Consider the following 22155-nt stretch of genomic DNA (forward strand, 5'->3'; position numbering starts at 1 on the left):
GAGCGGCTCTTTGACCCCCGGCATTCGAGCGAAACCTTGTTCCGGAGTGCCCACACACGAAAGTCGCGCGCGGCGCCGCGGCGCCGCTCCCGAACGAGGTCTTCTGGCACGTGCTCTCCTTCTGGCGCACGAGCCGCGACGACTAAGAGCGCAGCTCCTGAAGTGGGGGGCGGTTTTTATGGGGCGCGCGCGGTCGAAAAAAAAGGGGCCCGGCGCGTTCGAGGGGGCGGCCCCGCGCGGCGCGGCGGCGCCGCGGGCGCCTAGGCCTTCTGCGGCGGGAAGTCCGCGCCCATCTCGGACCAGGGCGCGAAGACCTGCTGCGTGCCCGAGTAGCGCGCGACGCCCGTGTCCTCGTCGTAGGGGTCGAAGTTGGACGTGTCGAGGGGGTCCTTGATCGGGGGCACGTAGGGCGACTTGATGCCGAGCGCGGCGAGCTTGGCCCAGTCGAACTTCGTGGACGCGAACCAGGCCTGGTTCTTGATGTCCTGGACGCTGGACTTGCCCATGCCGAGGCGGTAGGCCGGCGCGGACTTGAGGAGCGCCTGGACGAGGGCCTTGGCCTCCGCGGGGAAGCCCCGGGGCCAGAGGCGGTCGCCGTCGAGCGCCTTGGGCGCCGCCAAAATCTTGCGGAAGATCTCGGGCTGGCGGTCGTCGGCGAAGGGCGTTCGGCCGACGAGGAGCTCGTACACCAAACAGCCGAGGGCCCAGTAGTCCACGGCCTGGTCGTGGCCCTTGGACTGGATGATCTCGGGCGCGAGGTACTCGGGCGTGCCGCAGATCGTGTAGCTCTTGTCGTGGAAGCCCTTCTTGTCCTCCCAGGGCACCTGCTTCGCGAACCCGAAGTCGATGACCTTGACGTAGCCCTTGGCGTCGAGCAGCAGGTTCTCGGGCTTGAGGTCGCGGTAGGCGATGCCGTGGCCGTGGATGTGCGCGAAGGCCTCGATGACGCAGCCGCCGAAGAACTGGGCCGCGGGCTGGCCGAAGCCCCCGAAGCCGCCGACGCGGAGCGCCTTCGTCTCCGCGACCTTCTCGTAGACGAGGGACCAGAGCTCGCCGCCCTGGACGATCTCCATGAGCATGTAGATCTGGTCCCGGTCCTGGTACGTCGCGACGAGGCCCAGAACCATGGGGTGCGCGCACTGCATCAGCAGATTCTTCTCGTTCATGATGTTCCGCTCCTGGTGGCTCTGGACGACCTGCTCCTTCTGCATGGCCTTCAACGCGTAGACGCTGTTCGTCGGCGCGTGGACGACGAGCGACACGCGGCCGAAGGTGCCCGTGCCCAGGGTCCGCAGGCGCTGCAGGTCCCGCGCCGCGGGCCGCGCCGTCGCGACGGCCGCCTTCTTCTCCTTCTGCTTCTTCTTCACCGCGTCGACGTCCGCGAGCCAGGTCTGGAAGGACACGCGGTCCAACACGAGGCACTCGAGCTGCTCCGTGGCGACGATGTTCGCCGCGCGGGGCTCGTTGTTGATGAGCGCGCGCTCGCCGAAGAAGTCCTGCGTCCGCAGGACGCCGACCTCCGTCTCGCCCGTCTTCTGCTTCGTCGCCGGGTCGACGACGTTCTTCGTCACCTTGGCGGAGCCGTCGTTGATGATGTAGAAGCGCGAACCCTCCTCGCCCTCCTTGACGACGTACTTGCCCGGCCGGAAGAGCTGGATGCGCATCGCGTCCGCGAGCTTGTCCAGCACGTCGTCGCTCAGATGGGACAGCAGCGGCACGGACTTGAGGATGCGGATGCGCATCTGCTGCTGGAGCATCTCCTGCAATGACCCGAACAGGCGCACGAAGTCGTAGCGGGAAATGCGGAAGCAGGCGCACTTGGCCGTCGCGATGACGTTCGCGTGGCGCGGCTCGTCGAGCATCAACGCCATCTCGCCGAAGTAGTCGCCGCGCTTCAGCGTCAACAGATGCTGCTCGCCCCCGGAAGGCTTGGTGTGCGTGCACTTGACCTCGCCGGACTCGATGATGAAGAAGTCGTCGCCCTGCTCGCCCTCCGTGATGATCTTGTGGCCCTCGGGGAACGACACCGACTGGAGCGCGTCCGCGACCTTTTGGAGCGTCGCCGTGTCCAGGCCCTGCATGAGGGGCACCTTCTTCAAAAAGGCGAGGCGCCCCTGGGCCGCGCCCTGCTGCGTGCGGATCACGAGGCGGTGGAACGTCTTGATGTCGACGGACCAGAGCACGCAGGGCGACGTCGCGCGGATCGTCGCCGCGCGCTTCGCGCTGTACAGCAGCGCCAGCTCCCCGAAGGAGTGGCCCGCGGCGTACTCGCCGACCTTCTTCGCCCCCACGAGGATCTCCGCCGTGCCCGAGAAGAGCACGTAGAACGTGTCGCCCTCGTCGCCCTCCTGGATGACGACGTCGCCCGACGGCCGCTCGTGCTTCTTCATGCGGTGGATGACCTGCAGGATGTCCGTCGTCGACAGGGCGCTAAACACGTAGTGGTCCTTGAGGGCGTTGATCAGCAGCGCCTTCTCCTTCTCCGTCTTCGGCGTCGCCGTGAACGCCTTGTCGTCCTCCTCCGTCGCCTCGAACGTCGCCGGGTTGTTCGTGATCACCGCGCGCTTCTTCTGCTTGAAGAACGACGACATGGTCGCGCCTGCGCGCGGGCGCGCGCGTTCGCTCCGCGTTCCTCTCGCGCGCCGCCCCCGCGGTCCCCGGGCGCGCGCCGCGAACAGGCAGCCAGCCGCGACGGGTAATGTAGATGGCTGCCTTCCCAGGTTTCGAAACACGCACGCACGCGGGCGCGCGGAAAAGACGCCGGGCAGCACGCGCGTCCCGGTCGGGTCTCCCGGCCTAGCCCGCCCCGGACCGCTGGAGCGCTCGTCCGCGAAGAGCGCCGCGCCCAGATCTCCTCGGCAATGGGTGGCTGGCTCTCAGTGGCAAGTCTCTGAGAGGTTTGGCGAGCAGTTAAAATTGCCTCAGGCATGCAGCTCCCAAAACGCGAGCGGCTGCGCGCCCCAACGCATTGAAACGCGTCTCGCAGCGCCGCACGCGTCGGAGCACCTTCACACTCGCGATGGCCAAGCCCGGCGAGCGCCCGAAATCGGACTGGGCCGTGCCCGAGCGGCTCGGCGGGCTCAAGGTCGAGCGCGCCGAGGATGACAGCGGCGGCGTCGGCGGCCACGTGCTCATGGTCGGCGAGGCGGAGCGCATCATCGAGAACCTGAAGCAGTTCGACATCGCGGACGTCGGCAGCCGGGCGTGGATGGAGCAGCACGCGAGCATGGAGAAGCTGAACCAGCAGGCGCACGCGTCGGCGCGCGACAAGTCCGACGAGTTCGTCCTCGAGGCGTTCCTCACCTTCGACAAGCTCCCGACCCTCGTCTACGATCTCATCCTGAGCGAGCAGTGGCGCGAGAAGGTCTACCCCTACCTCGAGGCGGACATCGTCGGCGCGAGCGAGGATCGGGAGAGCGAGGCGACGCGCGCCAAGTGCATGCGGTGCTACTTCGTGCTCTTCCACGAGACGACGGTCGTGAACCTGCTCGAGTGCCTCTGCTACCACGCGCACGCCGTCGGCAACGTGCGCGACGCGTCCCTCGACCTCACGGACTACTGCGCGCGGCGCCTCGCGGCGCTCCACTCCAAGGCGAAGCTCTTCCGCGCCGCGAAGCCCGCCAAGGACGCGGCGCAGTCGCCCGGCGACTTCGCGCGGTCGCTGGAGAAGCGGTCCGCCAAGGAGGAGCTCGACCAGCAGTCGCTGGAGATCGAGTTCAGCGCGTCCGTGTCCTGCGTCGCGCTCGTGCGCATGGTCGTCGAGCACCTCGGCGAGTTGACCGTCGCGGGCATGTCGCGCCTGCTGGAGACGCACGACTTCCTGCTGTCCATCGTGCCCCTGCTCGAGCACCCGCCCTGGACGCGCGCGCGCTACGAGCGCGTCGACGCGGACGACGACTCGGACGAACCGAAAAAGAAGCGCGTCTGGCAGAAGCTCCAGGAGGGCGACTGGAAAGACGTGCCCACGGACCGGCTCCTCGACGTGACGAAGCTCGAGGCCCAGGCGTGGCTCGCGCTCTACCACCTCACGCTCCACCCGGAGGTGCGCAAGCGCTACGGCTTCGACGCGTACCGCAAGCAGACGCTCCTCCGCGCGCGGCGCTTCATCAACGACGTGCTGCTGGACCAGCTGCCCGTGCTCGCGGACCTGCAGCGCTTCATGGACGAGCTCGCCATCGTCGCCGCGCCCGAGCCGACGGCCGTCGGCGACAGCGGGTGCCTGCTCCAGCAGGTCGCGGCGTTCCACGAGGCCATCAACCGCGGGGCCGACTTCGAGGCCGTCGCCAAGCGGCAGCTCGAGACCATCTGGGCGTCCGCGGACGTCGCGTCCGACGACCTCAAGCAGCTCGTCGAGGTCTACGCGGGCGACGCGGCGCTGGGCCTCGACGACGACGCCGCGGCGAGCGTCGCGAATTCCGTCGGCGCGCTCGACCTCGACAAGCTCATGAAGGACCTCGACGGCAAGCAGGCCGCGCCCGACGGCGAGAACGACGCGCGCGCGGCGAACGTGGCCGTGCCGACGACGCCGCCCGTGGCGCTCCACCTCGAGGACGCGCGCGGCGCGTCGCCCGCGCGGCCGTCCGTCGCCGCGACGCCGTCGCCCGGCGACGCCAAGGTCGTCGCGGCGGACGACGGCGCGACGTTCCTCCGCCGCAAGTGGACCCTCGACGGGCCCGTCAAGTGCGCGGGCGACGACGGCCTCGTGCTGCGCGTCTCCTTCGCCGGCGGCGTCGAGCGGGCGCTCGCGTCCGGGCCCCTCGGCCTGCCCGGCGCGCTCGACCCGCCGCCGCCGAAGAAGCTCTGGCGCCAGCTCGGCGCCGTCGCCGACGGCCTCGCGGCCCAGGTCCTCCTCAAATGCGACGTCCCGCTGCCCGGCGCGACGGCGCCGACGTACCGCGCCGACGCGCTCTTCGTCTCCACGCCCGCGCCGTAGCTCGCGCGCGTCGCCTAGATTTTTGACCTCGTAGCTTTTCCGACCCTAGATGTCCGACCGCGCGGCGCGACGGCCCGCCCGGGCGCGCGCGGCGGCTCAGACGAAGGTCTCCGGGTCCTTGCCCTCGTCGGCGGCCTTGGGCGAGTCCGGCGGGGAGTGGCTCTGCGTCGGCAGGGACGCGTCGGTGACGCTCGCGGGCGGCGCGACGCCCATGGACGCGCGGCGGAGCGCGGCGACCTCGGCCTCGAGGCGCTTGGACCGGAGCTTCTCCTTCTCGGCCCGCTCCTTCTCGAGCGCGAGCTTCTCCTTGGCGGCCTTGGCCTCCTTCTTCGCGGACTTGAGCTCGGACGCGGAGCGCTCGAGGTGCGCGGCGTCGACGAGGACGGACTTGCGGGGCGTCGCGCGCTGGGGCGCGTTGTAGGCGTCGTCGTCGTCGATGTCGTCGAGGCGCGGCAGGTCGTCGGCGCCCCCCTCCTTGTGCTCCGAGAGCTCGACGGCGCCGGCCTTGGGCGACGTCTGGTAGCCCGCGATGGCCTTGACGCTGTTGGCGATGTCGAGGCGCTTGAAGTTGGGGTTGCGGTGCTTCTCGTCGGTCGGGTCCGACGGCCGGCCCTCCTCGAGCTCGTCGTCGCTGTCGTCGAGCGCGTTCGGCCCGTCCTCGGTGAGCATCTGCTTCGACGCCCAGCACGACTTGAAGAGGTAGAGGATGACGCAGGACACGGCGAAGAGGAGCATGGCCACGTAGCCCGCCGGGCGGACGATGGACCCCATCTTCCCGTCGAGGCGCTTCGACACGGAGTCGTCGATGTTGAACTCGCGGAAGCAGTTCGCGCCCCAGTACGTGCACAGGTAGCACGACGCGGTCATGCAGACCAGCCCGAAGATCTGCAGCGCGGCCCAGCCCTCGGGCACGTGGCTCCAGTGCGTCAGCCGCTTGAGCTTGCGCGCGTCGCGCCGGTCCTGCTTCTCCGACGCGCGGACCTCCTCGTCGTACGGCACGGCCGCGAGCTCGTCCTTGCGCCGCTCCATCTCGCGGTCGAGGTAGATGGCCGCGACGACGATGGCCCCGGACTGGACCGTCGCCGCCGCCGACGCGAAGATCACACTAAGCACCTCCGCGTAGGACTCGTCGATGGAGAGGAACGCGCCCGCCATGACCGTCGGGATGATGAGCGCCATGATCGGCGACGTGCCGATCATGACCTGCAGCAGGTCGACCTTGAGGATGCCGCAGAGCACGGACGTGGGCCAGTCCGGCCCGCCCACGAGGATCGTCACCTTGGCGATGGACAGCCCCGGCTCCATCAGTATCAACCGCGTCATGCGCACGATCTCGCTGTTGACGCCGCACGTCTTCCGGATCCACCTGGGCAGCACGAGAGTGATTCAACGTCGCTTCAACGTGAGTCTTCCGCGCGCGCGCGTCACGAGAAACACATCCACGCTTCGAGACCGTTCCGAGGGATGATCGCTCGTCCAAAAGATCAGCCGAAACGAGTGGAACATGGCCGAGATCGGAGCCTTTGAAGTTGGGAATTTCGCTCTCTTGTGCTGCCCGGGGATCCACAGGTTCCCCGCCAAATTCTCGCCGATCATCTTCTGCTGGAGCGTGCAGGCGATGAGCTTGATGATCAACGACACGACGCAGGTGTAGCAGATGGCCGGCAGCACGGTCCAGCCGTTCTTCTTCGCGACGGCGAGGAGCATGAACCCCGCGGCCAAATAGATGGGCGCGCCGGGCACGGGCGGCAGGATGAAGAGGAAGAGGCCCACGGCCGTGAGCACGAGCGTCGCGACGAGCACGGACGAGTCGCCAAAGGCGGAGACGACGACGGACATGGCCAGCACCGTGAACTTGGAGATGATCACCGTCAGCGCGACGAGGCCGACGCCCCAGAGCACGGCCCAGTCGAAGACGGGCGTCCAGTTCCAGTTCGCCAGCGTGTGGAGGTGGGACCGCGCCTCGTCCGTGACGCAGCAGCCCAGGCAGCCCTCGATGGGCCCCCGGGGCGCGTAGGACGCGGGCCTTTTCTTCCGCGCCGCGCCCCTCAACGTCCGCGCGAGCTGCTGGAGGCCCGCGAAGCCCAGGTAGAGGAGGAAGAAGGGCCAGGCGCTCACGGTCAGGAAGCCCTTCCAGATGTCCATGTATGGCGTGACGAACTTGGCGAAGGCCGCCTGCGCGGCGCCGTCGGGCGCGTAGAGCAGCTGCGTGATGCCCGCGACGCCGTACGAGTAGAGCGCGGCGAAGACGAGGGCCAGCACGCCGGCGACGAGGAACATGAAGATGGCCGTCGTGACGCCGTGGCCCGCGCCGGCCAGCGACGCCGCGCACCACGCGCCCGCGGCGAGCGTGCCGAGCACGCAGACCATCTTCTTGCCCGACGTGTCCGCGTGCTTGAGCGCGTGGCACAAAAACCCGAAGACCCCCAGGCACATGCCCGCCACGAAGGGGCTCACCCACAAGAGGAAGATCTCCTCGCAGGTCTCGTACTCCTTGAGCGCCTTGATGTCCTCGTCGTCCATCCAGTTCTTCTCGTGCTTCTCGCGGCACGTGAGGTCGTTGTTCGACAGGCGCTGGCCCACGCGCTTCCGGTAGGGCGCCCAGGCGTTGACGTCGAGGGACGCCCAGTAGAACCACAGCCCGCCCACGACGACGGCGAAGAAGTAGAAGGGCTTCGTCAGCGTCATGACGAAGACGTCGAAGGGCACCGCGTCGGGGGTACACGGCAGGCTGCTCAACAGCGAGTGCGTGCCCGCGAGCGCGGCCCAGACGCCGACGAGGAAGAAGCAGAGGGGGCCGTAGGGGTAGGAGTCGACGCTCATGAGGCCGTAGGCGCAGAGGCAGAGCGCGCCGAGCGCCGCGAACGCGTCGCGCACGGTCCCCGCGCAGCCCGTCCACTCGCCGCTGTCGAAGAGCGCGAGGAGGAAGAAGAGGAGCATGGCCACGCAGCCCAACGCCCAGGAGTACCACGACAGGTGGTGCGTCTTGATCGTGTACCAGACGCCGACGCCCATGGACGTGAAGAGCACGAGGAACCCGGCCGTGAAGCCCGCGATGACCGTCGACACGATGAAGCGGTGGCGCCAGGAGTGGACCCAGGCGAGCGCCTCGGCCTCCTTCTCCGGGGACAGCACGTGCCGCGAGTAGGACGTCTTCCGCGGCGCCCCCTCGGCCATGCTCTCGTGCGCTTGCGAGGGAAGTACTTGCTGGCCGTCCCCCGCGTCGCCCACGCCCATCCGCGGCCCCTCGGACGCGTCGGGGGCCGCGGTCTCCCCGTGGAGCGGAGACGGAGTCGCCGTCGCTCAGGCAGCCCGCGCGCCGGCCGCGTCGAGGCTGGACCACTGCTGGTGGTGGGGGCAGCCCAAATGTTAGGATACAGCTTGCGTAACTTTGCTGCCCAGTAACATCGGCCGGGTGCCCAGCAACATTGGTAATTACGTTCTAGCTTGAACCCCTGTTGATTGATCCAAGTTGATTTTTGCCACAGTGATCCAATGGGCACTATACCAAGCGCATGCTAGCTCGCTTGCCAGAGGACCGTAAACGGCAACGATGAGGTCTCGCACAACGCTCCGCATGTGCCTCCTCGCGTCGCACGCACTCGCGCTCGCGCCTTCGACAGCGCTCCTCCCCGGCGAGACGGCGGCGCCGGCCAGGAGCGACGCCAGCATCCGCCTCTTCGCGCTCTACGGCATCGCCGACAATAGCAACGCGCTCAAGAAGCGGTGGCTGCCCGTCGCGCCGGACTGGTGCGAGCCGCGGTTCCTCGAGCTGCCCTGGCACGGCGGCCGGTCCAAGGAGGACCCGCCGGCCTACGCGCTGCGGCACGCGGCGGCGGAGGGCGACGCGCTCGAGGCGGGCGCCGCGCGGCGCCGCGCGCTCGCCGAGGAGATCGCCGACGACCTCGCGCCCTTCCTGGACGAGCCCTACGCGTTCTACGGCTTCAGCCTCGGCGCGATCGTCCTCTACGAGGTCGCGCTCGTGCTAAAGGCGCGCGGCCGGCCGCTCCCGCGGCGCCTCGTCGCCTGCGGCCGGGGCGCGCCGCACTGCTGCCCGGCGGCGCGGCGGCACTACGCCGCCGTGGCCTCGAACGACGACGAGTTCGTGCTGGGATGGATGCGCGACCGCATGGCCTTCGAGACGGACCGGCTGCCGGCGCGGATCCGGCCGCGTGCGGCGCGGCTCTTCCGCATGGGCGTGCTCCTCGGCGTCCAGCCCGGCGGCGGCGACGACGCGGGCACGCCGCTGACCTGGGGCTCCGTCGGCGACGCGGCGACGGCCGCGATGCCCCTGCTGGCGCCGCCCGCACCGTTGGACGTGCCGATCACGGCCATCGGGAGCGACGCGGACGCGCTCTGGCCGCCCGCGACGCTGGACCGGTGGGCGGACGTCGCGGCGACGACGCGCGTCGACGTGGCCGGCGTCGCCCACGGGGACCTCATGAACGACCCCGGCGCCGTCGCCGCCGCCTTCGCGGCGCTGGAGGAGCACACATAAGAGAGATAAAAGAGCAGCGCGGGGGCGCCTACTTGACGTCGCCCATCTTCCAGGACTTGACGTCGCCGCCCTTGGCGACGATCTTCTGCGTCTCCTTGAAGAAGCGGTCCGGCGAGAGGCGCTTGACCTGGAACTTGGGGTAGTCGAACTTCATGTGCGCCGCGACGTAGGCCGCGGCCTTGGGCTCCTCGCGGTCGAAGAAGTCCTTCGTCGCCGTCTCGAGGTCGTCGACGTCGGGCAGTTTGCAGTCGCGGGCGAAGGCGAGGCCCATGAGGGCGTGCTTGGCCATGGCCGCGGTCCAGAAGAGGCGGGTCTGGGGCACGAAGCCGTACTGCTGGCAGAAGTAGCCGAAGATCTGGAGGTTCGCGCGGCTGAGCACGTGGAGCGCCTTGGGCAGCTTCGCGTTGACGGACGCGTTCGACTTCTTCTGGTTGTGCATGGCCTCGCGCGTCTCGAAGGGCCCGGGGATCTTGCCCTGGACCCAGAACTCGTAGGGGAAGAGGGCGATGGACTGCGTGAGGACCTTGACGTCGTCGTCGCCGAGGCCGAGCTCGCGGCCCGTCTCGAAGAGGAGCGGCACGTCGACGAAGGCGATGGCCTTCCAGAGCTTGCAGAAGATGAGGCGGATGTGCTCGGGCACGTCCGTGTGGAAGCCGTGGTCGATGACCACGAGCTCGAAGCGCGTGCCCGCGAGCGTCGCGGCCTCGCGGTCGAGCCGCGCCTTCGCGTCCGCGTGGAGGCCCTTGGCCCGCAGCGCCAGGGGCGCGAGCGTGCCGAAGGCCGTCTCCCGGAGCCTGGCCAGGCGCGTCGGCGGCGGCGCGTCGCCGTCGCCCTCCTTGGAGTCCTCCGCGAGGCCCGGGTCCTCGGGCGTCGGGTCGTCGGCGAGCGCCGCGCGGACCTCCGCGATCCTGTCCGCGAATCGGTAGTAGACACCCGTGGCGAGCGCGACGCCCAGCAGCGGATGGAGCGCGAGGAAGACGACGAGTCCCAGCAGCAAAAGCCCCGCGGCGCCGTAGGCCGCGCGGAGGACCGTCCGGACGGCGACGGGCGCGTGCTTCCGCAGCACGCGCTTCATGTTCCCGTCGGCGCTCGGCGGGTTTTGGCTCGACTCGGCGCGCACGAGCACGTTGCCCGGGTGCAGGTCGTTGTGCGTGTAGCCGTGGACGAAGACGCACTCCGCGAAGACGGCGACGAGCTCGTCGAGCACGAGGCCGAACGGCACCGCCGCGGCCGCGGCGGGCTCGCCGCCGCCCCGGGACCAGAGCGCCGCGGCCAGGTCCTCGAGGAACTCGACGAGCGACGTCTCCGGCGCCGCGGCCTTGTGCGCGTCCAGGTCCGCGTCCGCGTCCGCGCCGTCCTCGTCGTCGAGCTTCACGCCGCCGCTGACGCCGCTCTCGCGGATCATGACCTCGAGGGACGTCGCGTCGTCGACGAACTCCTGGACGATGACGCCCTCGCGCGCGTAGGGCCAGAACACGCGGGGCACGCTCACGTCGGCGAAGCGCGACCGCGCGGACCGGCCGCTGCGGCCGACGATCGCCGCGAAGCGCTCGCCGTTGTGGCCCTCGATGCGGAAGTCGACCTCCTGGGCGAGCATGTCGGAGATCAGCGTCCCGTAGGAGTCGAGGCCGTGGTCCGGCGTCACGTAGTTCAGGAGCGACGCGAGCACGGGCAGGAACGCGACGTCCGCGCGCATCTTCTCCGCGACCTACCGAGCATGACGGTGACGATGTCCTCATTGGTTTCCCACCCCACATCTCTCGAAAGTCGTCGCGGCCGCGGGACGCCGTCCGCGACGCCCTCGTGCTGGACCTTGACGACGACGTCGGCGCCGTCCTTGAGCGTCGCCCGGTGGACCTGGGCGACGGACGCCGACGCGAGGGGCGCCATCTCGACCCAGGCGAAGACCTCCGAGAGCCGCGCGACGCCCAAACGCTCGACGACGACGCGGCGGACCTCGTCGAACGGCGCGGCCCGCGTCGACGTGAGGCAGGGCTGCATCTCCCTCTTGATGTAGGACGGGCACGCGCCCATGGTGCACATCATCTGGCCCATCTTCACCTGGAAGCCGCCGTTCTCGAGCATGATCGCGCAGAGCGCTCTCCCGACCTCCGTGAGGTGGTTCTCCATGAACGCGTCCAGCTCGTCCTCGGGCACGTTGGGCAGCTCCCTGACGTAGCGCTTCTGCTTCATGCCGAGCGTCGCCATGGCGCTCACCGTGTTGATGGACCGCCGGCCCCCGGCGAAGATGGCGCCGTAGGAGTCCTCGGCGCCGGCCGCGACCGACGACGCGCGGTGCAGGTGGCCGGAGCGCTTCGCGCCGTCGATGCCGGCGACGACGTCCGCGGGCGCCGCGCCGCGCCAGCCGCCATCGCTCCTCGGCGCGGGCGGCGCGGGCGGGGGTTTCGGAGGAGATCCCATGCGCAGCCCCAGCAGTCACGCGTGACGGAGGGGCCCACGCACAAGTAACTGCAATCTTCGTGATCTTACCAACGTCAACGACGAAAGGTGCAGGTAAAAGAGGGGGGGGATCGTCGGGATGTGAAAATGGGGGGGGGGGGGAGGTGCGCGGGGTCGTCGTCGCCGGGCTCAGGCCTCGTTGTCGGACATGTCGTCGCGGTAGAAGCCGCAGGACATGATGCCGAGCCAGGCGGAGTTGTTGCCCGGGGCGTTGCGCGTGTTCCGCGAGGGCGTGCGGCGGGCCGTCCGGGGCTCGCCGACGTCGACGCGGCGCTGCATGTCCTCGAGGCGCGCGTAGGCCGCGTCGAGCTGCTCCCGGAGCTGCACGGGCGTGAAGGGCGCGACGTCGATCGCCGCGAGCGCGCGGAGGCAGCCCGACGCGCGCTCCATCTTCAGGAGCGTCTCCGCGAGGGCCGCGGCGTAGGGCGCGGCCGCGGGCCGGTCGCCGCCGGCGTGCTCCGCGCCCGCGGTCCGCGCGACGGCGGCCGCGACGTCCGGCGACGCGCGCGCTCCTTCGCCGTCGTCGGCCGCGCGGCCGTCCGCGCCGAGGCGCACGCCGGCGAGCTGGGCCGTCGCCGCGTCGAGGGCGGCGATGTCCGCCGCGAAGCGGCCCGCGAGCGCCGCCGGGTCCACGCGGGGGCCGAAGCTCCCCCGGCGGAGCGCGGGGAAGTCACCGCCGCCGTCGCCGCGCGCGTCGGCCGCGTCGCAGGCCTGGGCGTAGTCATTCGACCCCAGGCCCATGGACTCGCCCAGGCTCGTCGCGCTGGGCCCGCCGCCGGCGCTGACGGCGACGTGGTCGTCGTCGCCGCGCCGCGGGTGCTCGATGGCCTCGTCCTCGAGGCCGGGGTCCGGGTCGCCGTACTCCCGCGGCACCGTGGGCACGGGGTCCTCGCCGAGCTCGCAGAGCATGCGCCACTGGGCCATCCAGCCGCCGCAGATGAGGCGCCGGAGCGCGGCGATCTCGTAGCGGAGCCGCGCGACCTTGCGCTGGTACCGCTTCGTCGACGGCGACGCCTCCGTCTTCTCCGGCGACTCGTCGTCGTCGAAGAGGTCGGCGTCCGGTGCCTCGTCGCCCTCGGCGCCGCCGCCGGGCGGCGGCGGCGGCGCGGCCGCGCCGGCCGCGGCGCGCGCCTTGGGCCGCGGCGGCGGCGGGCCCTCGTCGGCGATGCGCCGCGACTCGTCCGCGAGCTTCCGCGCCTCCGTCGCCCGCAGCAGGAGCGCGTCGCGCTCGGACCGCGCCGCCGCGGCCTCGTTTGCCGCGGCCTCGGCGCGCCGCCGCGCGTCGACGACGTCGCCCCGGAGCGCGTCCGCGCGCGCGTCGCCGTCCTCGGAGAAGCCGTCCGCCGCGGGGGGCTGGGACCGCTGCTGCTCGACGGCGTCGGCGAGGCGCGCGTCGGCCGCGCGCGCGCGGTCCTCCGCGTCGCGCGCGCGGTCCGCCGCCGCCGCGTGCGCGCCGCGCGCGTCGCGCGACTCCGCCTCGAGCGCACGGCGCGCGTCCGCGGAGCTCGACGCGCGGCGGTCCGCGTCTGCGGCGGCGGCGAGGGCGCCGTCGGCGAGCTCGCGCGCCTCGTCGGCCCGCGCGCGCGACTCCGCCTCCGCGGAGCCGAGGCGCTCGAGCTCCTGCTGGTGGCGCTCGCGGTCCGCGCGCGCGCGCTCGAGCGACGACCGCGCGGCCGCCTCGGCGGCGTCGCGCTCGTCGCCGGACGCGGCGATGGCCGCGGACAGCGCCGTCAGCGCCGCGTCGCGCTCGTGCCGCGCGGCGTCGCGCTCCGCCTCGAGGCGCTTGCGCACGGCGGCTAAATTCGCGACGGCGGCGTCGCGCTCGCGGCTCATGGCCTCGATCTCCGCGCGGTGCGCCGCGCGCGCCTCGGCCTGGACCCGGAGCTCCGCCTCGACCCTCTTCCGCTGCTTGTCGAGCGCGCGCCGGTCCGCGGACGTGGACTCGAGCGACGCGCGCGCGTCGGCCTGGAGCGCGGACGTCTTCGCCTCCATGGCCGCCATGGAGTCCTGGGCCTTGCGCAGGTCGCCGAGCACGAGGGACGCGTCGCGCCGGAGCCGGTACTCGTGGCGCTTCGCCTCGCGCGCGAGCATGACGCGGAGGAAGAGCTGGAGCGTCGTCACGCCGGACCGGAGGCGGTGGAACGCGCCGCGCGCCTCGCCGCCGCGCGCGAGGCGCTGGAGCTTCCGCGCGGCCTTGACCTCCCTCAGCCAGCCGAGCTTCTTCCGCGCGGCGGTGCCCCGCTGCGCGCGCTGCATGCACCGCGCGAAGCGCGCGACGGCCCGGAACCGCACCCGCGCGCCGCGCGCCTTGAAGAGCGACGACACGCGCGTCGCGGCCTTGCGCCGCCTGAAGATGCGGAGCCGCACGACGGCCTGGAGCACCGTCGCGACCACGCGCTGCTTCGCGAAGCGCTTCATGGCCGTCATGCGCCGCGCGGCGCGCTGCACGGCGAGCGCCGACGCCGTGAGCCGCCGCGAGAGCAGGACCTCGAGCGCCTCGAAGGCGCCCTTGCGGAGGAAGACCTTGGTCCGGCCGATGGCGACGCCGCGCTTCCGCGCCTCGCGCGTCGCCGCGTCGTCGAGGGACATGGACTGGCGGCGGCCCACGCGCGGCGTCACCGTGTCGCCCTCGCGCAGCAGCGCGGCCTCGGGCGCGAGCGCGCCGACCAGCGCGACGGCCGCGTTTTTCGCGCGCGCCTTCGGGTCGTCGTCCGCGGCGTCGGCCGCCTCCGCGACCCGGCCGAACATCTTCGACATGCCGCCGGACAGCGCGCTCCCGAAGGCCGACGCCGCCTCGGCGACCGCGGGCTTTTCGAAGAAGAAGGCGGGCTGGCTCCGCGCGGCCGCCGCGCGGTAGCGCCGCGCAAAGTCCGCGTGCGGCAGGCGCACGGGGTAGCCCGCGCGCGCGACGCGGACGGCCTCTAAAACTCCACAATACCGAAGCTGCTCCACGAGCCGCTGGGCCGAGATGAGGTCCGGCAGGTTGCGGTCGTTGGGCTTGAGGCAGCGGATGAAGTGCGGCCGCGTCGCGCGGATCTCGAAGAGCAGGCTCCCCAGGCTGCCCCGGAAGCGCTGCGCGAGCGTCGTCGTCGCCAGCGACGACGCGCGGCGGCCGCCGCCGCCGCCGGGCACGGGGCTCCGCCCGCTCTTCTTGGCGCCGCCGCCCCAGGTCCGCGCGGCCGCGCCCTTGGGCGTCGCCGCGCCGAGCGCGCCCGCCGACGCCTTGCGCCGCTCCTCGAGGGCCACGACGAACGCCTTGGTCGACTCCGCTAAAACCTTGGCGCAGTCGGGCGACAGGGCGTCCATGTTCTTGGCGATGAAGCCCTGGACGGAGTACTCGACCTGGGCAGGAAAAGGGTGCGAAATTCCCAACTTCAAAGGCTCCGATCTCGGTCGTTTTCCGCTCGTTTCGGCTGATTTTTGGACGAGCGATCATCTCTCGGAGCGCTCTCGAAGCGTGGGTGCTTTTTCCGAAACGTGCGCGCGCGGAACACTCACGTTGAAGCGACGTTGAATCACCCTTTTCCTGCCCTGTACTCGACGGGCCCCGCGTAGTGGGACACGGCGAACTTCGCGGACCGCTCCTGGCGCGCGTCGCAGGAATAGCGCGGCGCCTCGGAGAAGGCCGCGCGGAGCCGCTGCGCTAGAGACCGCGCCGACGCGTCGTCGCCGTCGTCCGTGACCGCGGCGGACGTCGCGCCGTCCGCGCGCGACGCGACGAGCAGGCACTCGTCGTCGATGGTCGCCAAGAGGCCGATGGACGCCTGCTGCGCGTTCGACGGCAGCGCCGACGCGCGCCGCTGGGGCTTGCCCGCGCCCGCCGGCGGCAGCGACGCGCCCCGGCCGGACTGCTGGCGGCCCTCGATGAGCGCCAAGACGTCGTCGTTGTTCGGGAAGTCCACCGCGTCCCAGTAGAGGCCCTCGGCCTTGTACTCGCGCTGCTCCGTCTCGAAGACAAAGTCGTTGAAGTGCTGCTGGAGCCGCTCGTTCGTGTAGTTGATGAGCAGCTGCTCGAAGGAGTTGACTGCGAAGACCTCGAAGCCGAAGATGTCCAACAAGCCGATGGACGCGCCTTTCGCCTTGCCGTTTTTCGGCGCGTCGCCCGACGCCTCGAGGGCGACGTTGCAGCGGTCCACGAGGTCGTCGAAGAGCGCGCTGTACAAGGCCTTGAGCAGCGCGTCGCGCGCGCGGGCCGCGGCCTCGTGGCTCAGCCGTAAATCCAAATAGTCGCCCTCCGCGAAGACCTTGCGCGACGTCAGCGCCGTTTCCAGATGCCCCACGTCCACCCCTAGAGCCGCGCCCACGGCCGCGAGGCGGCCGCCCGTCGCCGGCGACGCGCGCGAGCCCGCGTCCTCCGTCGCGTGCCGCGTCGCCTCGAACTGGACCGCGCCGAGATGCAGCACGGCGGCGAGCGTCTCGAAGACCGACGTGGACAGCGACCCGACGACGCCAAAGGCCTTGAGCGCCTCGAGGCGCTCCTCGAGCGACTCGACGTCGAGGACGCCGTCGTGGCGGCCGTCGACGCCGCACGTCGACCCGTTGACGCAGACCGAGTCGCCGCCCAAAGCGTCGCCGAGCGCCGGCGACCCGTCGGGCCAGGTGGCGCACCAGGGCTGCGCGCCGCCGTCGCGGTAGGCGATGCACTCGTAGAAGACGTGGAAGCCGCGCTCGCCCTCCGTCTGCCGCACGAGGCGCACCTTCTCCAGCAGATAGGTCCGGATGTGCGCGGTGCTCAGCCGGCCCCGGCCGTCGAACTCGAGGGAGATCCACTTGCCGAAGCGGCTCGAGTTGTCGTTGCGCAGCGTCCGCGCGTTGCCGAAGCCCTCGAGGATGGGGTTCGTCTGGAGCACCTGCGACTCGATGCCCATCGTCGGCGCCGCGTCGCCGCCGTCGCCCGAGCTCATGACGACGGACAGGCCCGCGAGGTAGCGCATGACGAATTTCGTCGTCTCCGTCTTGCCCGCGCCGGACTCGCCGGAGATGAGCACGGCCTGGTCGGCCACGGGCGTCTCGTCCGCGGCCGCGGACGCGCCCTCGAGGAGCGCGCGCCGCATGGACCGGTAGGCCTGGTCCGCGACGGCGAAGGCGTGGGGCGGCGGCGCGGCGGCGTCCTCGGGGTTCGCGTCGCGGGCCGCGCCGACGCGCCGGTGCGACGCGATGGTCGCGTCGCTGTAGAGCTCGGGCAGCCGCTTGAACGGGTTCACGGCCAGGAGGATCGCGCCGACGTTCGTGTAGATGAAGCCCTTCTTCGCGCGCTCCTGGAGCACGTGGAGGATCGCCGGCTCGTGGAGGAAGGGCAGCAGGATCAGGTCCTCGATGCGCTGGTCGCCGCTCTCGTTCCGCATCTTCACGTCCGCGGTCAACGCCTCGTCGCTCGCGAACTCGAGCTCCCGGTGCTCCCCTTCCTCCGTGCGCACGCCGAGGAAGACGGCGGCCCCGTCGTTCTGCCGCGAGTCGACGACGGCCGGCTCCCAGACCTCCTCGGCGTGCCGGATCCACACCCGCTCCCCGGGCTGCGCCATGCTGGCAAGGGCTGCCCCGGCCTAGGTTTCGCGGTGTCGCGTGCGGCGGCGGCGCGCGAAACTGGCCACGGCGACGCGCGTCCGCGGGCCAACACAAGCGCGCCCGGCCGTTCCACGCCCTCCTCGCGGCGCCGGGCTCCTGCCCACCAGCTTTCGTGGCTCAGGTTTTGAAGGGTTTGGTGCTCATTTTGGTTGAATATTCAACTTTAGGTGTTTGCCCCAAAGCAGAGGTCGGGACGAGAGTGCGTCTCGCGCCGCCGTCCGATGCAGCACCGGCTGCTCGTCCTCATGGGCGGCTCGCGCCTCGCGGCGGGCTTCGCGTCGGCCGCGCGGTCCGCCAAGCACCAGCGCTCCGTAGGCCTCCGCGGCGGGTCGTCGTCGACGCTCGAGTCGCTGCGCAGGGAGCTGCGGGCGCGGTCGCTGGACGGCCTCGTCATCCCGAGCGACGACCCGCACCTCAGCGAGTACGTCGCGCCGTGCTTCGAGCGGCGCGCCTTCGCGACGGGCTTCACGGGGAGCGCGGGCACGGCGCTGGTCACGCTCGGCGGCGCGTACTGCTGGACCGACGGGCGGTACTGGCTCCAGGCGTCGAAAGAGCTCGAGGAGGGCTGGGAGCTCATGAAGGCCGGCGAGCCGGGCGTCGCGGGCGTCGCCGAGTGGCTCGGGAGCGACGCGGGCGCGGCGGAGCTCGGCGCGGGCGCGGTGCTCGGCATCGACGCGGCCGTGACGTCCGCGGCGTTCGCCGCGTCGCTGCGCGAGGCGGCGGCGGCGACGGGCGGCGCCGTCGCCGTCGTCGAGGGGTCGAACCCCGTCGACGCCGTCTGGGGCGCGGCCCGGCCGCCGGCGCCCGCGCGGCCGTTGCGGGTCCACGCGCGCGCGGGCGAGGACGCGGCGTCCAAGCTCGGCCGCGTCCGCGACGCGCTTCAGGCGCTGGACGCGTCGGCGCTGGCCGTGACGGCGCTGGACGAGGTCGCGTGGCTGCTGAACGTCCGCGGCGGCGACGTCGAGTGCAACCCCGTGGCGTTGAGCTTCGCGCTCGTTACCGAGGACGGCTGCGCGCTCTTCGTCGACGAGCGCAAGCTCGACGGCGACGTGCGAAAACACCTCGACGCCTGCGGCGTCACCGTGGCGCCCTACGAGGCCGCGCTCGGGCACCTCGCCGCGCACGAGGGCAGTGTCTGCGTCGACCCCGCGCGGTCCTCGGAGGCCGTCGTCGCCGCGGTGCCCGAGGACCGCCGCGTCGCCGCGCCGTCGCCCGTGGCGCGCCTGAAGGCGGTCAAGAACGACGTGGAGCTCGCGTGCATGCGCGACTGCCACGTGCGCGACGGCGCCTACGCGTGCGAGGCCTTCTGCGAGCTCGAGGACCGCGTCCGCGCGGGCGACCGCGTCGACGAGGTCGACGTCGACGCGGCGCTGCTCAAGTATCGCTCGCGGGACCCCGGCTTCCTCGAGCCGTCGTTCCCGACCATCGCGGGCTCGGGCCCGAACGGGGCCGTGATCCACTACCGCGCGGAGCGGCCCAATTGCCGCGCGGTGACGAAGGACGCGATGCTCCTCGTCGACTCGGGCGCGCAGTACGTCGACGGCACGACGGACGCGACGCGGACCTGGCACTTTGGAAATCCGACGGCGGCCGAGAAGCGCGCCTACACGGCCGTGCTCAAGGGCAACATCGGCCTCGACGTCGCCGTCTTCCCCGACGAGACCGTCGGCTTCGTGCTCGACGCCTTCGCGCGGAAGCCCTTGTGGGCGCTGGGCCTCGACTACGGCCACGGCACGGGCCACGGCGTCGGCGCGGCGCTGAATGTGCACGAGGGGCCCGTGTCCATCAGCCCGCGCTTCGGCAACACGGAGCCCCTCAAGGCGGGCATGGTGCTCTCGAACGAGCCGGGCCAGTACGTCGCCGGCGAGTTCGGCGTCCGCATCGAGAACCTCCTCGAGGTCGTGCCGCTCGGCGACCTCGGCGGCGGCAAGGACTTCCTCAAGTTCGAGAAGCTCACGATGATCCCCATCGACCTCAACTGCGTCGACGCGGCCATGCTCGACGCGGCCGAGGTCGCCTGGATCGACGCCTACCACGCGGACGTCCGCGCGAAGCTCGCGCCGCGCCTCGAGGGCCGCGCGCTCGCCTGGCTCCTCGAGCGGACGGAGCCCCTCCAAGTGTAAATCGTGTTATGAATACAGCTGTAGAGGAAGGCGGCTGCGTCTCGCTGTCGTTCAGACGTCGGCGCGCGGAGCGAGGCCGACGACGTCCCGGCAAAGCCGGCACGCCGCAGTGAAGCCGGTTGAAGTCTGCTCTCACGCGCCGTGTTGACATCACCGCACGCACCGCTTCACATCGCCCCCATACTTACAGCGCCGCCCCGTGTCCCGTCATGGTGTCCCCGACCCCCCTCTCCTCGAACGTCGCCCGAAAAATCGGAAACAGTGGGCGATCCGAGCAATTCTCGGTCCGTTGAGAATCCGTTAGACAGCACAAATTCTATCACATTCATATTCATTTTGACTATAACAATTTTATATATTGCCAAAACCGTTAACTTCACCTCGCGCCCGACTTCTATGACATCATACGCGGTCCGTTGAGAATCCGTTATACGCATTTGTTAAATTGAAGTTGACTTGGCGTTTGATGTGATGTTGAATTGAATGTGAGTTGAAGTTGAAGTTCTGTAGATATGAAATTGATATAGGATATAATCGTATGTTTTGATGTTTGTCTCTTTGTGAACGCGGGCTTCGCGCGGAGGAGGCTATGAGAAGACTTCCTGAGGGTTTCAATGCAACTGCGTTGCGCACGTCGATGGTCATAAAGGGGCTGGGTTATGTCTGCTCAAGGGCTCCAACGCGGGCTTCGCCCAGCGGCACGCCAGTTTTTTTTGTATGTCTTTAACTCCATCAGATAATTTAATATTATTATTTTCTGGGTAACAAGGGGCTAAATTGAAATATGCTCAAAAACGACTCAAAACTCAGCAGATTCGAATCACGTGGGGCCTCCCCGACTACGGTGGAGACTCGACCGTGGTGGCAGCCGATCTCACGAGCGGCGTCGTTTCTCTTTACGCGACTGGCTGGGCGTTCGCGGCGCTCAAGGAGAATGGTCAAGTGGTCGCTTGGGGAAGCCCGCGCTATGGGGGCAACCCGCAGTACGTGAAGAGCGTGCTCGCGTCAAACATCAAGAGCGTACACACGAACGAAAAGGCGTTCGTCGCCGTTACGAATGGTGGTACCGTCGTCATGTGGGGTCAAAGCAACCACGATGAAGTCGACGGGTACGTGCACATGGGTACTGATTTCGACTCGGTATTCTGGAATCTTGGCAAAGGGTGGGCATTTCTGCCTAGTGGAAGTCGTGCGAGCAGTTGTTCAGGGGGGCGCGGCGGGCATTTCGGGACTTCCTCCATCATCATCATCGTCTGCGTCGTGGGCGTCGTCGTCTTCGCCGCGGTCGCTTTCCTCATCCGCAAGCTCGTCGTTGCTACGCGCCAGCACCGCCGCGCGTCGATGCCGGGCCTCGGCGAAAAGGAGACCCAGGAGTCGGCCTGAGGAACGCGCGTCCCTCGTCGTTCGACCTTCGCGAAGGCCTCCAAGGTCGACGGCGACGCCCGCGCTCCAAGCACACAAGAGAGGGTCCCACTAACCGGCGCAACCCTCCCCATCCCCCCTCCCCCCAGCAAGCAGCAAGTAAACAAGTACCTGCCGCGCCGACGCGCGACTCGCGCAAACTTACTCTTCCCAGAGGAAGGTCCCCGCGTCCTCCCGGACGACGTCGCAGATGCGGTCGGACACGTCCGGCGGCAGGTCCGACGGCCAGTAGATGCCGGGCGCCACCGCCCCGTCCAGCAGCTCCTTGCCGAAGGCCGCCGTCGCGAGGCCGACGGCCGTCTCGAGGTCGTCGTGGCCGTGCTCCAGGGTCCGCACGACGCCGCGGTCGTCGGTGACGTCGACCTTCATGACGTTCGTCGAGCCGACGAGCGCGTCGACGGCCCGGACGACGGGCTCGGAGAAGAGCGCGAGCGCCTGCATGGCGTCGCGATCCGCGAGGAGCGCGTCGGGCACGAGGCGCTTCGACAACCCGAACAACCCGTTCCAGAGCTCCGGCTCCGTCGAGAAGCGCGACGACACGGAGAGCGGCGCGTCCGGGAAGTCGCCGAGGACCGACGCGCCCAGCGTGTAGGCGTCGGGGCAGTCGAGGAGCCGGCACTTGCGCGTCGCGCCGCCGAGCGACCGGAAGGGGATGTCGCGCGCGTCGCTCCAGGCGTCGCGCTCGACGAGCGCGCCGCCCTCGTAGCAGAGCGCGGGCGTCACGAGCAGCAGGAACGTCGCGCTGACGATCGTCGGGCCCGCGTTGCCCGTGCCCGCCGTGTAGAACGCGTAGTCGACGGCGCGCGGCGCCGCGCCGGCGTCCGCGGCCCGGGCGACGCCGCGCTTCGCCATCAGGGCCGACACGCCGGGCCAGATGCCGGCCGAGACGACGCACGGGACCTCCGTCGCGCGGCTCGCCCAGGCCTCGGTCTTCGCGAGCTTGCAGAGCTCCGTCTCGTCGCAGACGTCGACGTACGCGACGCCCTCGGCGAGCGCCGCGTCGAGGACCTCGGGCATAACCTTGCCCTGGAACGGGCCCGCGCAGTGCACGGCCAGGTCGCAGCCGCGCAGCGCCGCGCGCAGCGACGCGCCGTCGCCGAGGTCGCTGGCGACGAAGTCCATGGCGGCCACCTCGGGCCAGCGCCGCGACGCGC

At 70.4% G+C, this 22155-nt stretch overlaps 5 protein-coding genes across 5 annotated transcripts; 2 read left to right on the plus strand and 3 right to left on the minus strand.

Annotated features, from left to right (window-relative positions):
* Positions 1–260: 260 nt before the first annotated feature.
* AURANDRAFT_20216 (hypothetical protein) lies at positions 261–2591 on the minus strand (the record flags this gene model as incomplete). Its single annotated transcript, XM_009035030.1, has 2 exons — positions 261–1460; positions 1836–2591. The coding sequence occupies 2 exons, from the start codon at positions 2589–2591 to the stop codon at positions 261–263; spliced, it is 1956 nt and encodes a 651-aa protein (XP_009033278.1).
* A 536-nt stretch (positions 2592–3127) lies between these two features.
* AURANDRAFT_11416 (hypothetical protein) lies at positions 3128–4177 on the plus strand (the record flags this gene model as incomplete). Its single annotated transcript, XM_009034668.1, has 2 exons — positions 3128–3880; positions 3932–4177. Coding segments are annotated over 2 exons (999 nt in total), but the record flags the coding sequence as incomplete, so codon positions are not given.
* Positions 4178–13958: 9781 nt separating this feature from the next.
* Positions 13959–17236, minus strand: AURANDRAFT_19710 (hypothetical protein; the record flags this gene model as incomplete). The annotated part of the gene is made up of 4 exons (XM_009035029.1): positions 13959–14483; positions 14694–15038; positions 15138–15294; positions 15654–17236. Coding segments are annotated over 4 exons (2610 nt in total), but the record flags the coding sequence as incomplete, so codon positions are not given.
* A 594-nt stretch (positions 17237–17830) lies between these two features.
* AURANDRAFT_824 (hypothetical protein) lies at positions 17831–19570 on the plus strand (the record flags this gene model as incomplete). The annotated part of the gene is made up of 1 exon (XM_009034566.1): positions 17831–19570. A coding segment is annotated over one exon (1740 nt), but the record flags the coding sequence as incomplete, so codon positions are not given.
* A 1572-nt stretch (positions 19571–21142) lies between these two features.
* On the minus strand, positions 21143–22123 carry AURANDRAFT_19739 (hypothetical protein; the record flags this gene model as incomplete). The annotated part of the gene is made up of 1 exon (XM_009035028.1): positions 21143–22123. The coding sequence occupies one exon, from the start codon at positions 22121–22123 to the stop codon at positions 21143–21145; it is 981 nt and encodes a 326-aa protein (XP_009033276.1).
* Between the last annotated feature and the right edge of the window lie 32 nt (positions 22124–22155).

This window comes from Aureococcus anophagefferens (assembly GCF_000186865.1).
Source record: "Aureococcus anophagefferens unplaced genomic scaffold AURANscaffold_2, whole genome shotgun sequence".
Lineage (NCBI taxonomy): Eukaryota > Pelagophyceae > Pelagomonadales > Pelagomonadaceae > Aureococcus > Aureococcus anophagefferens.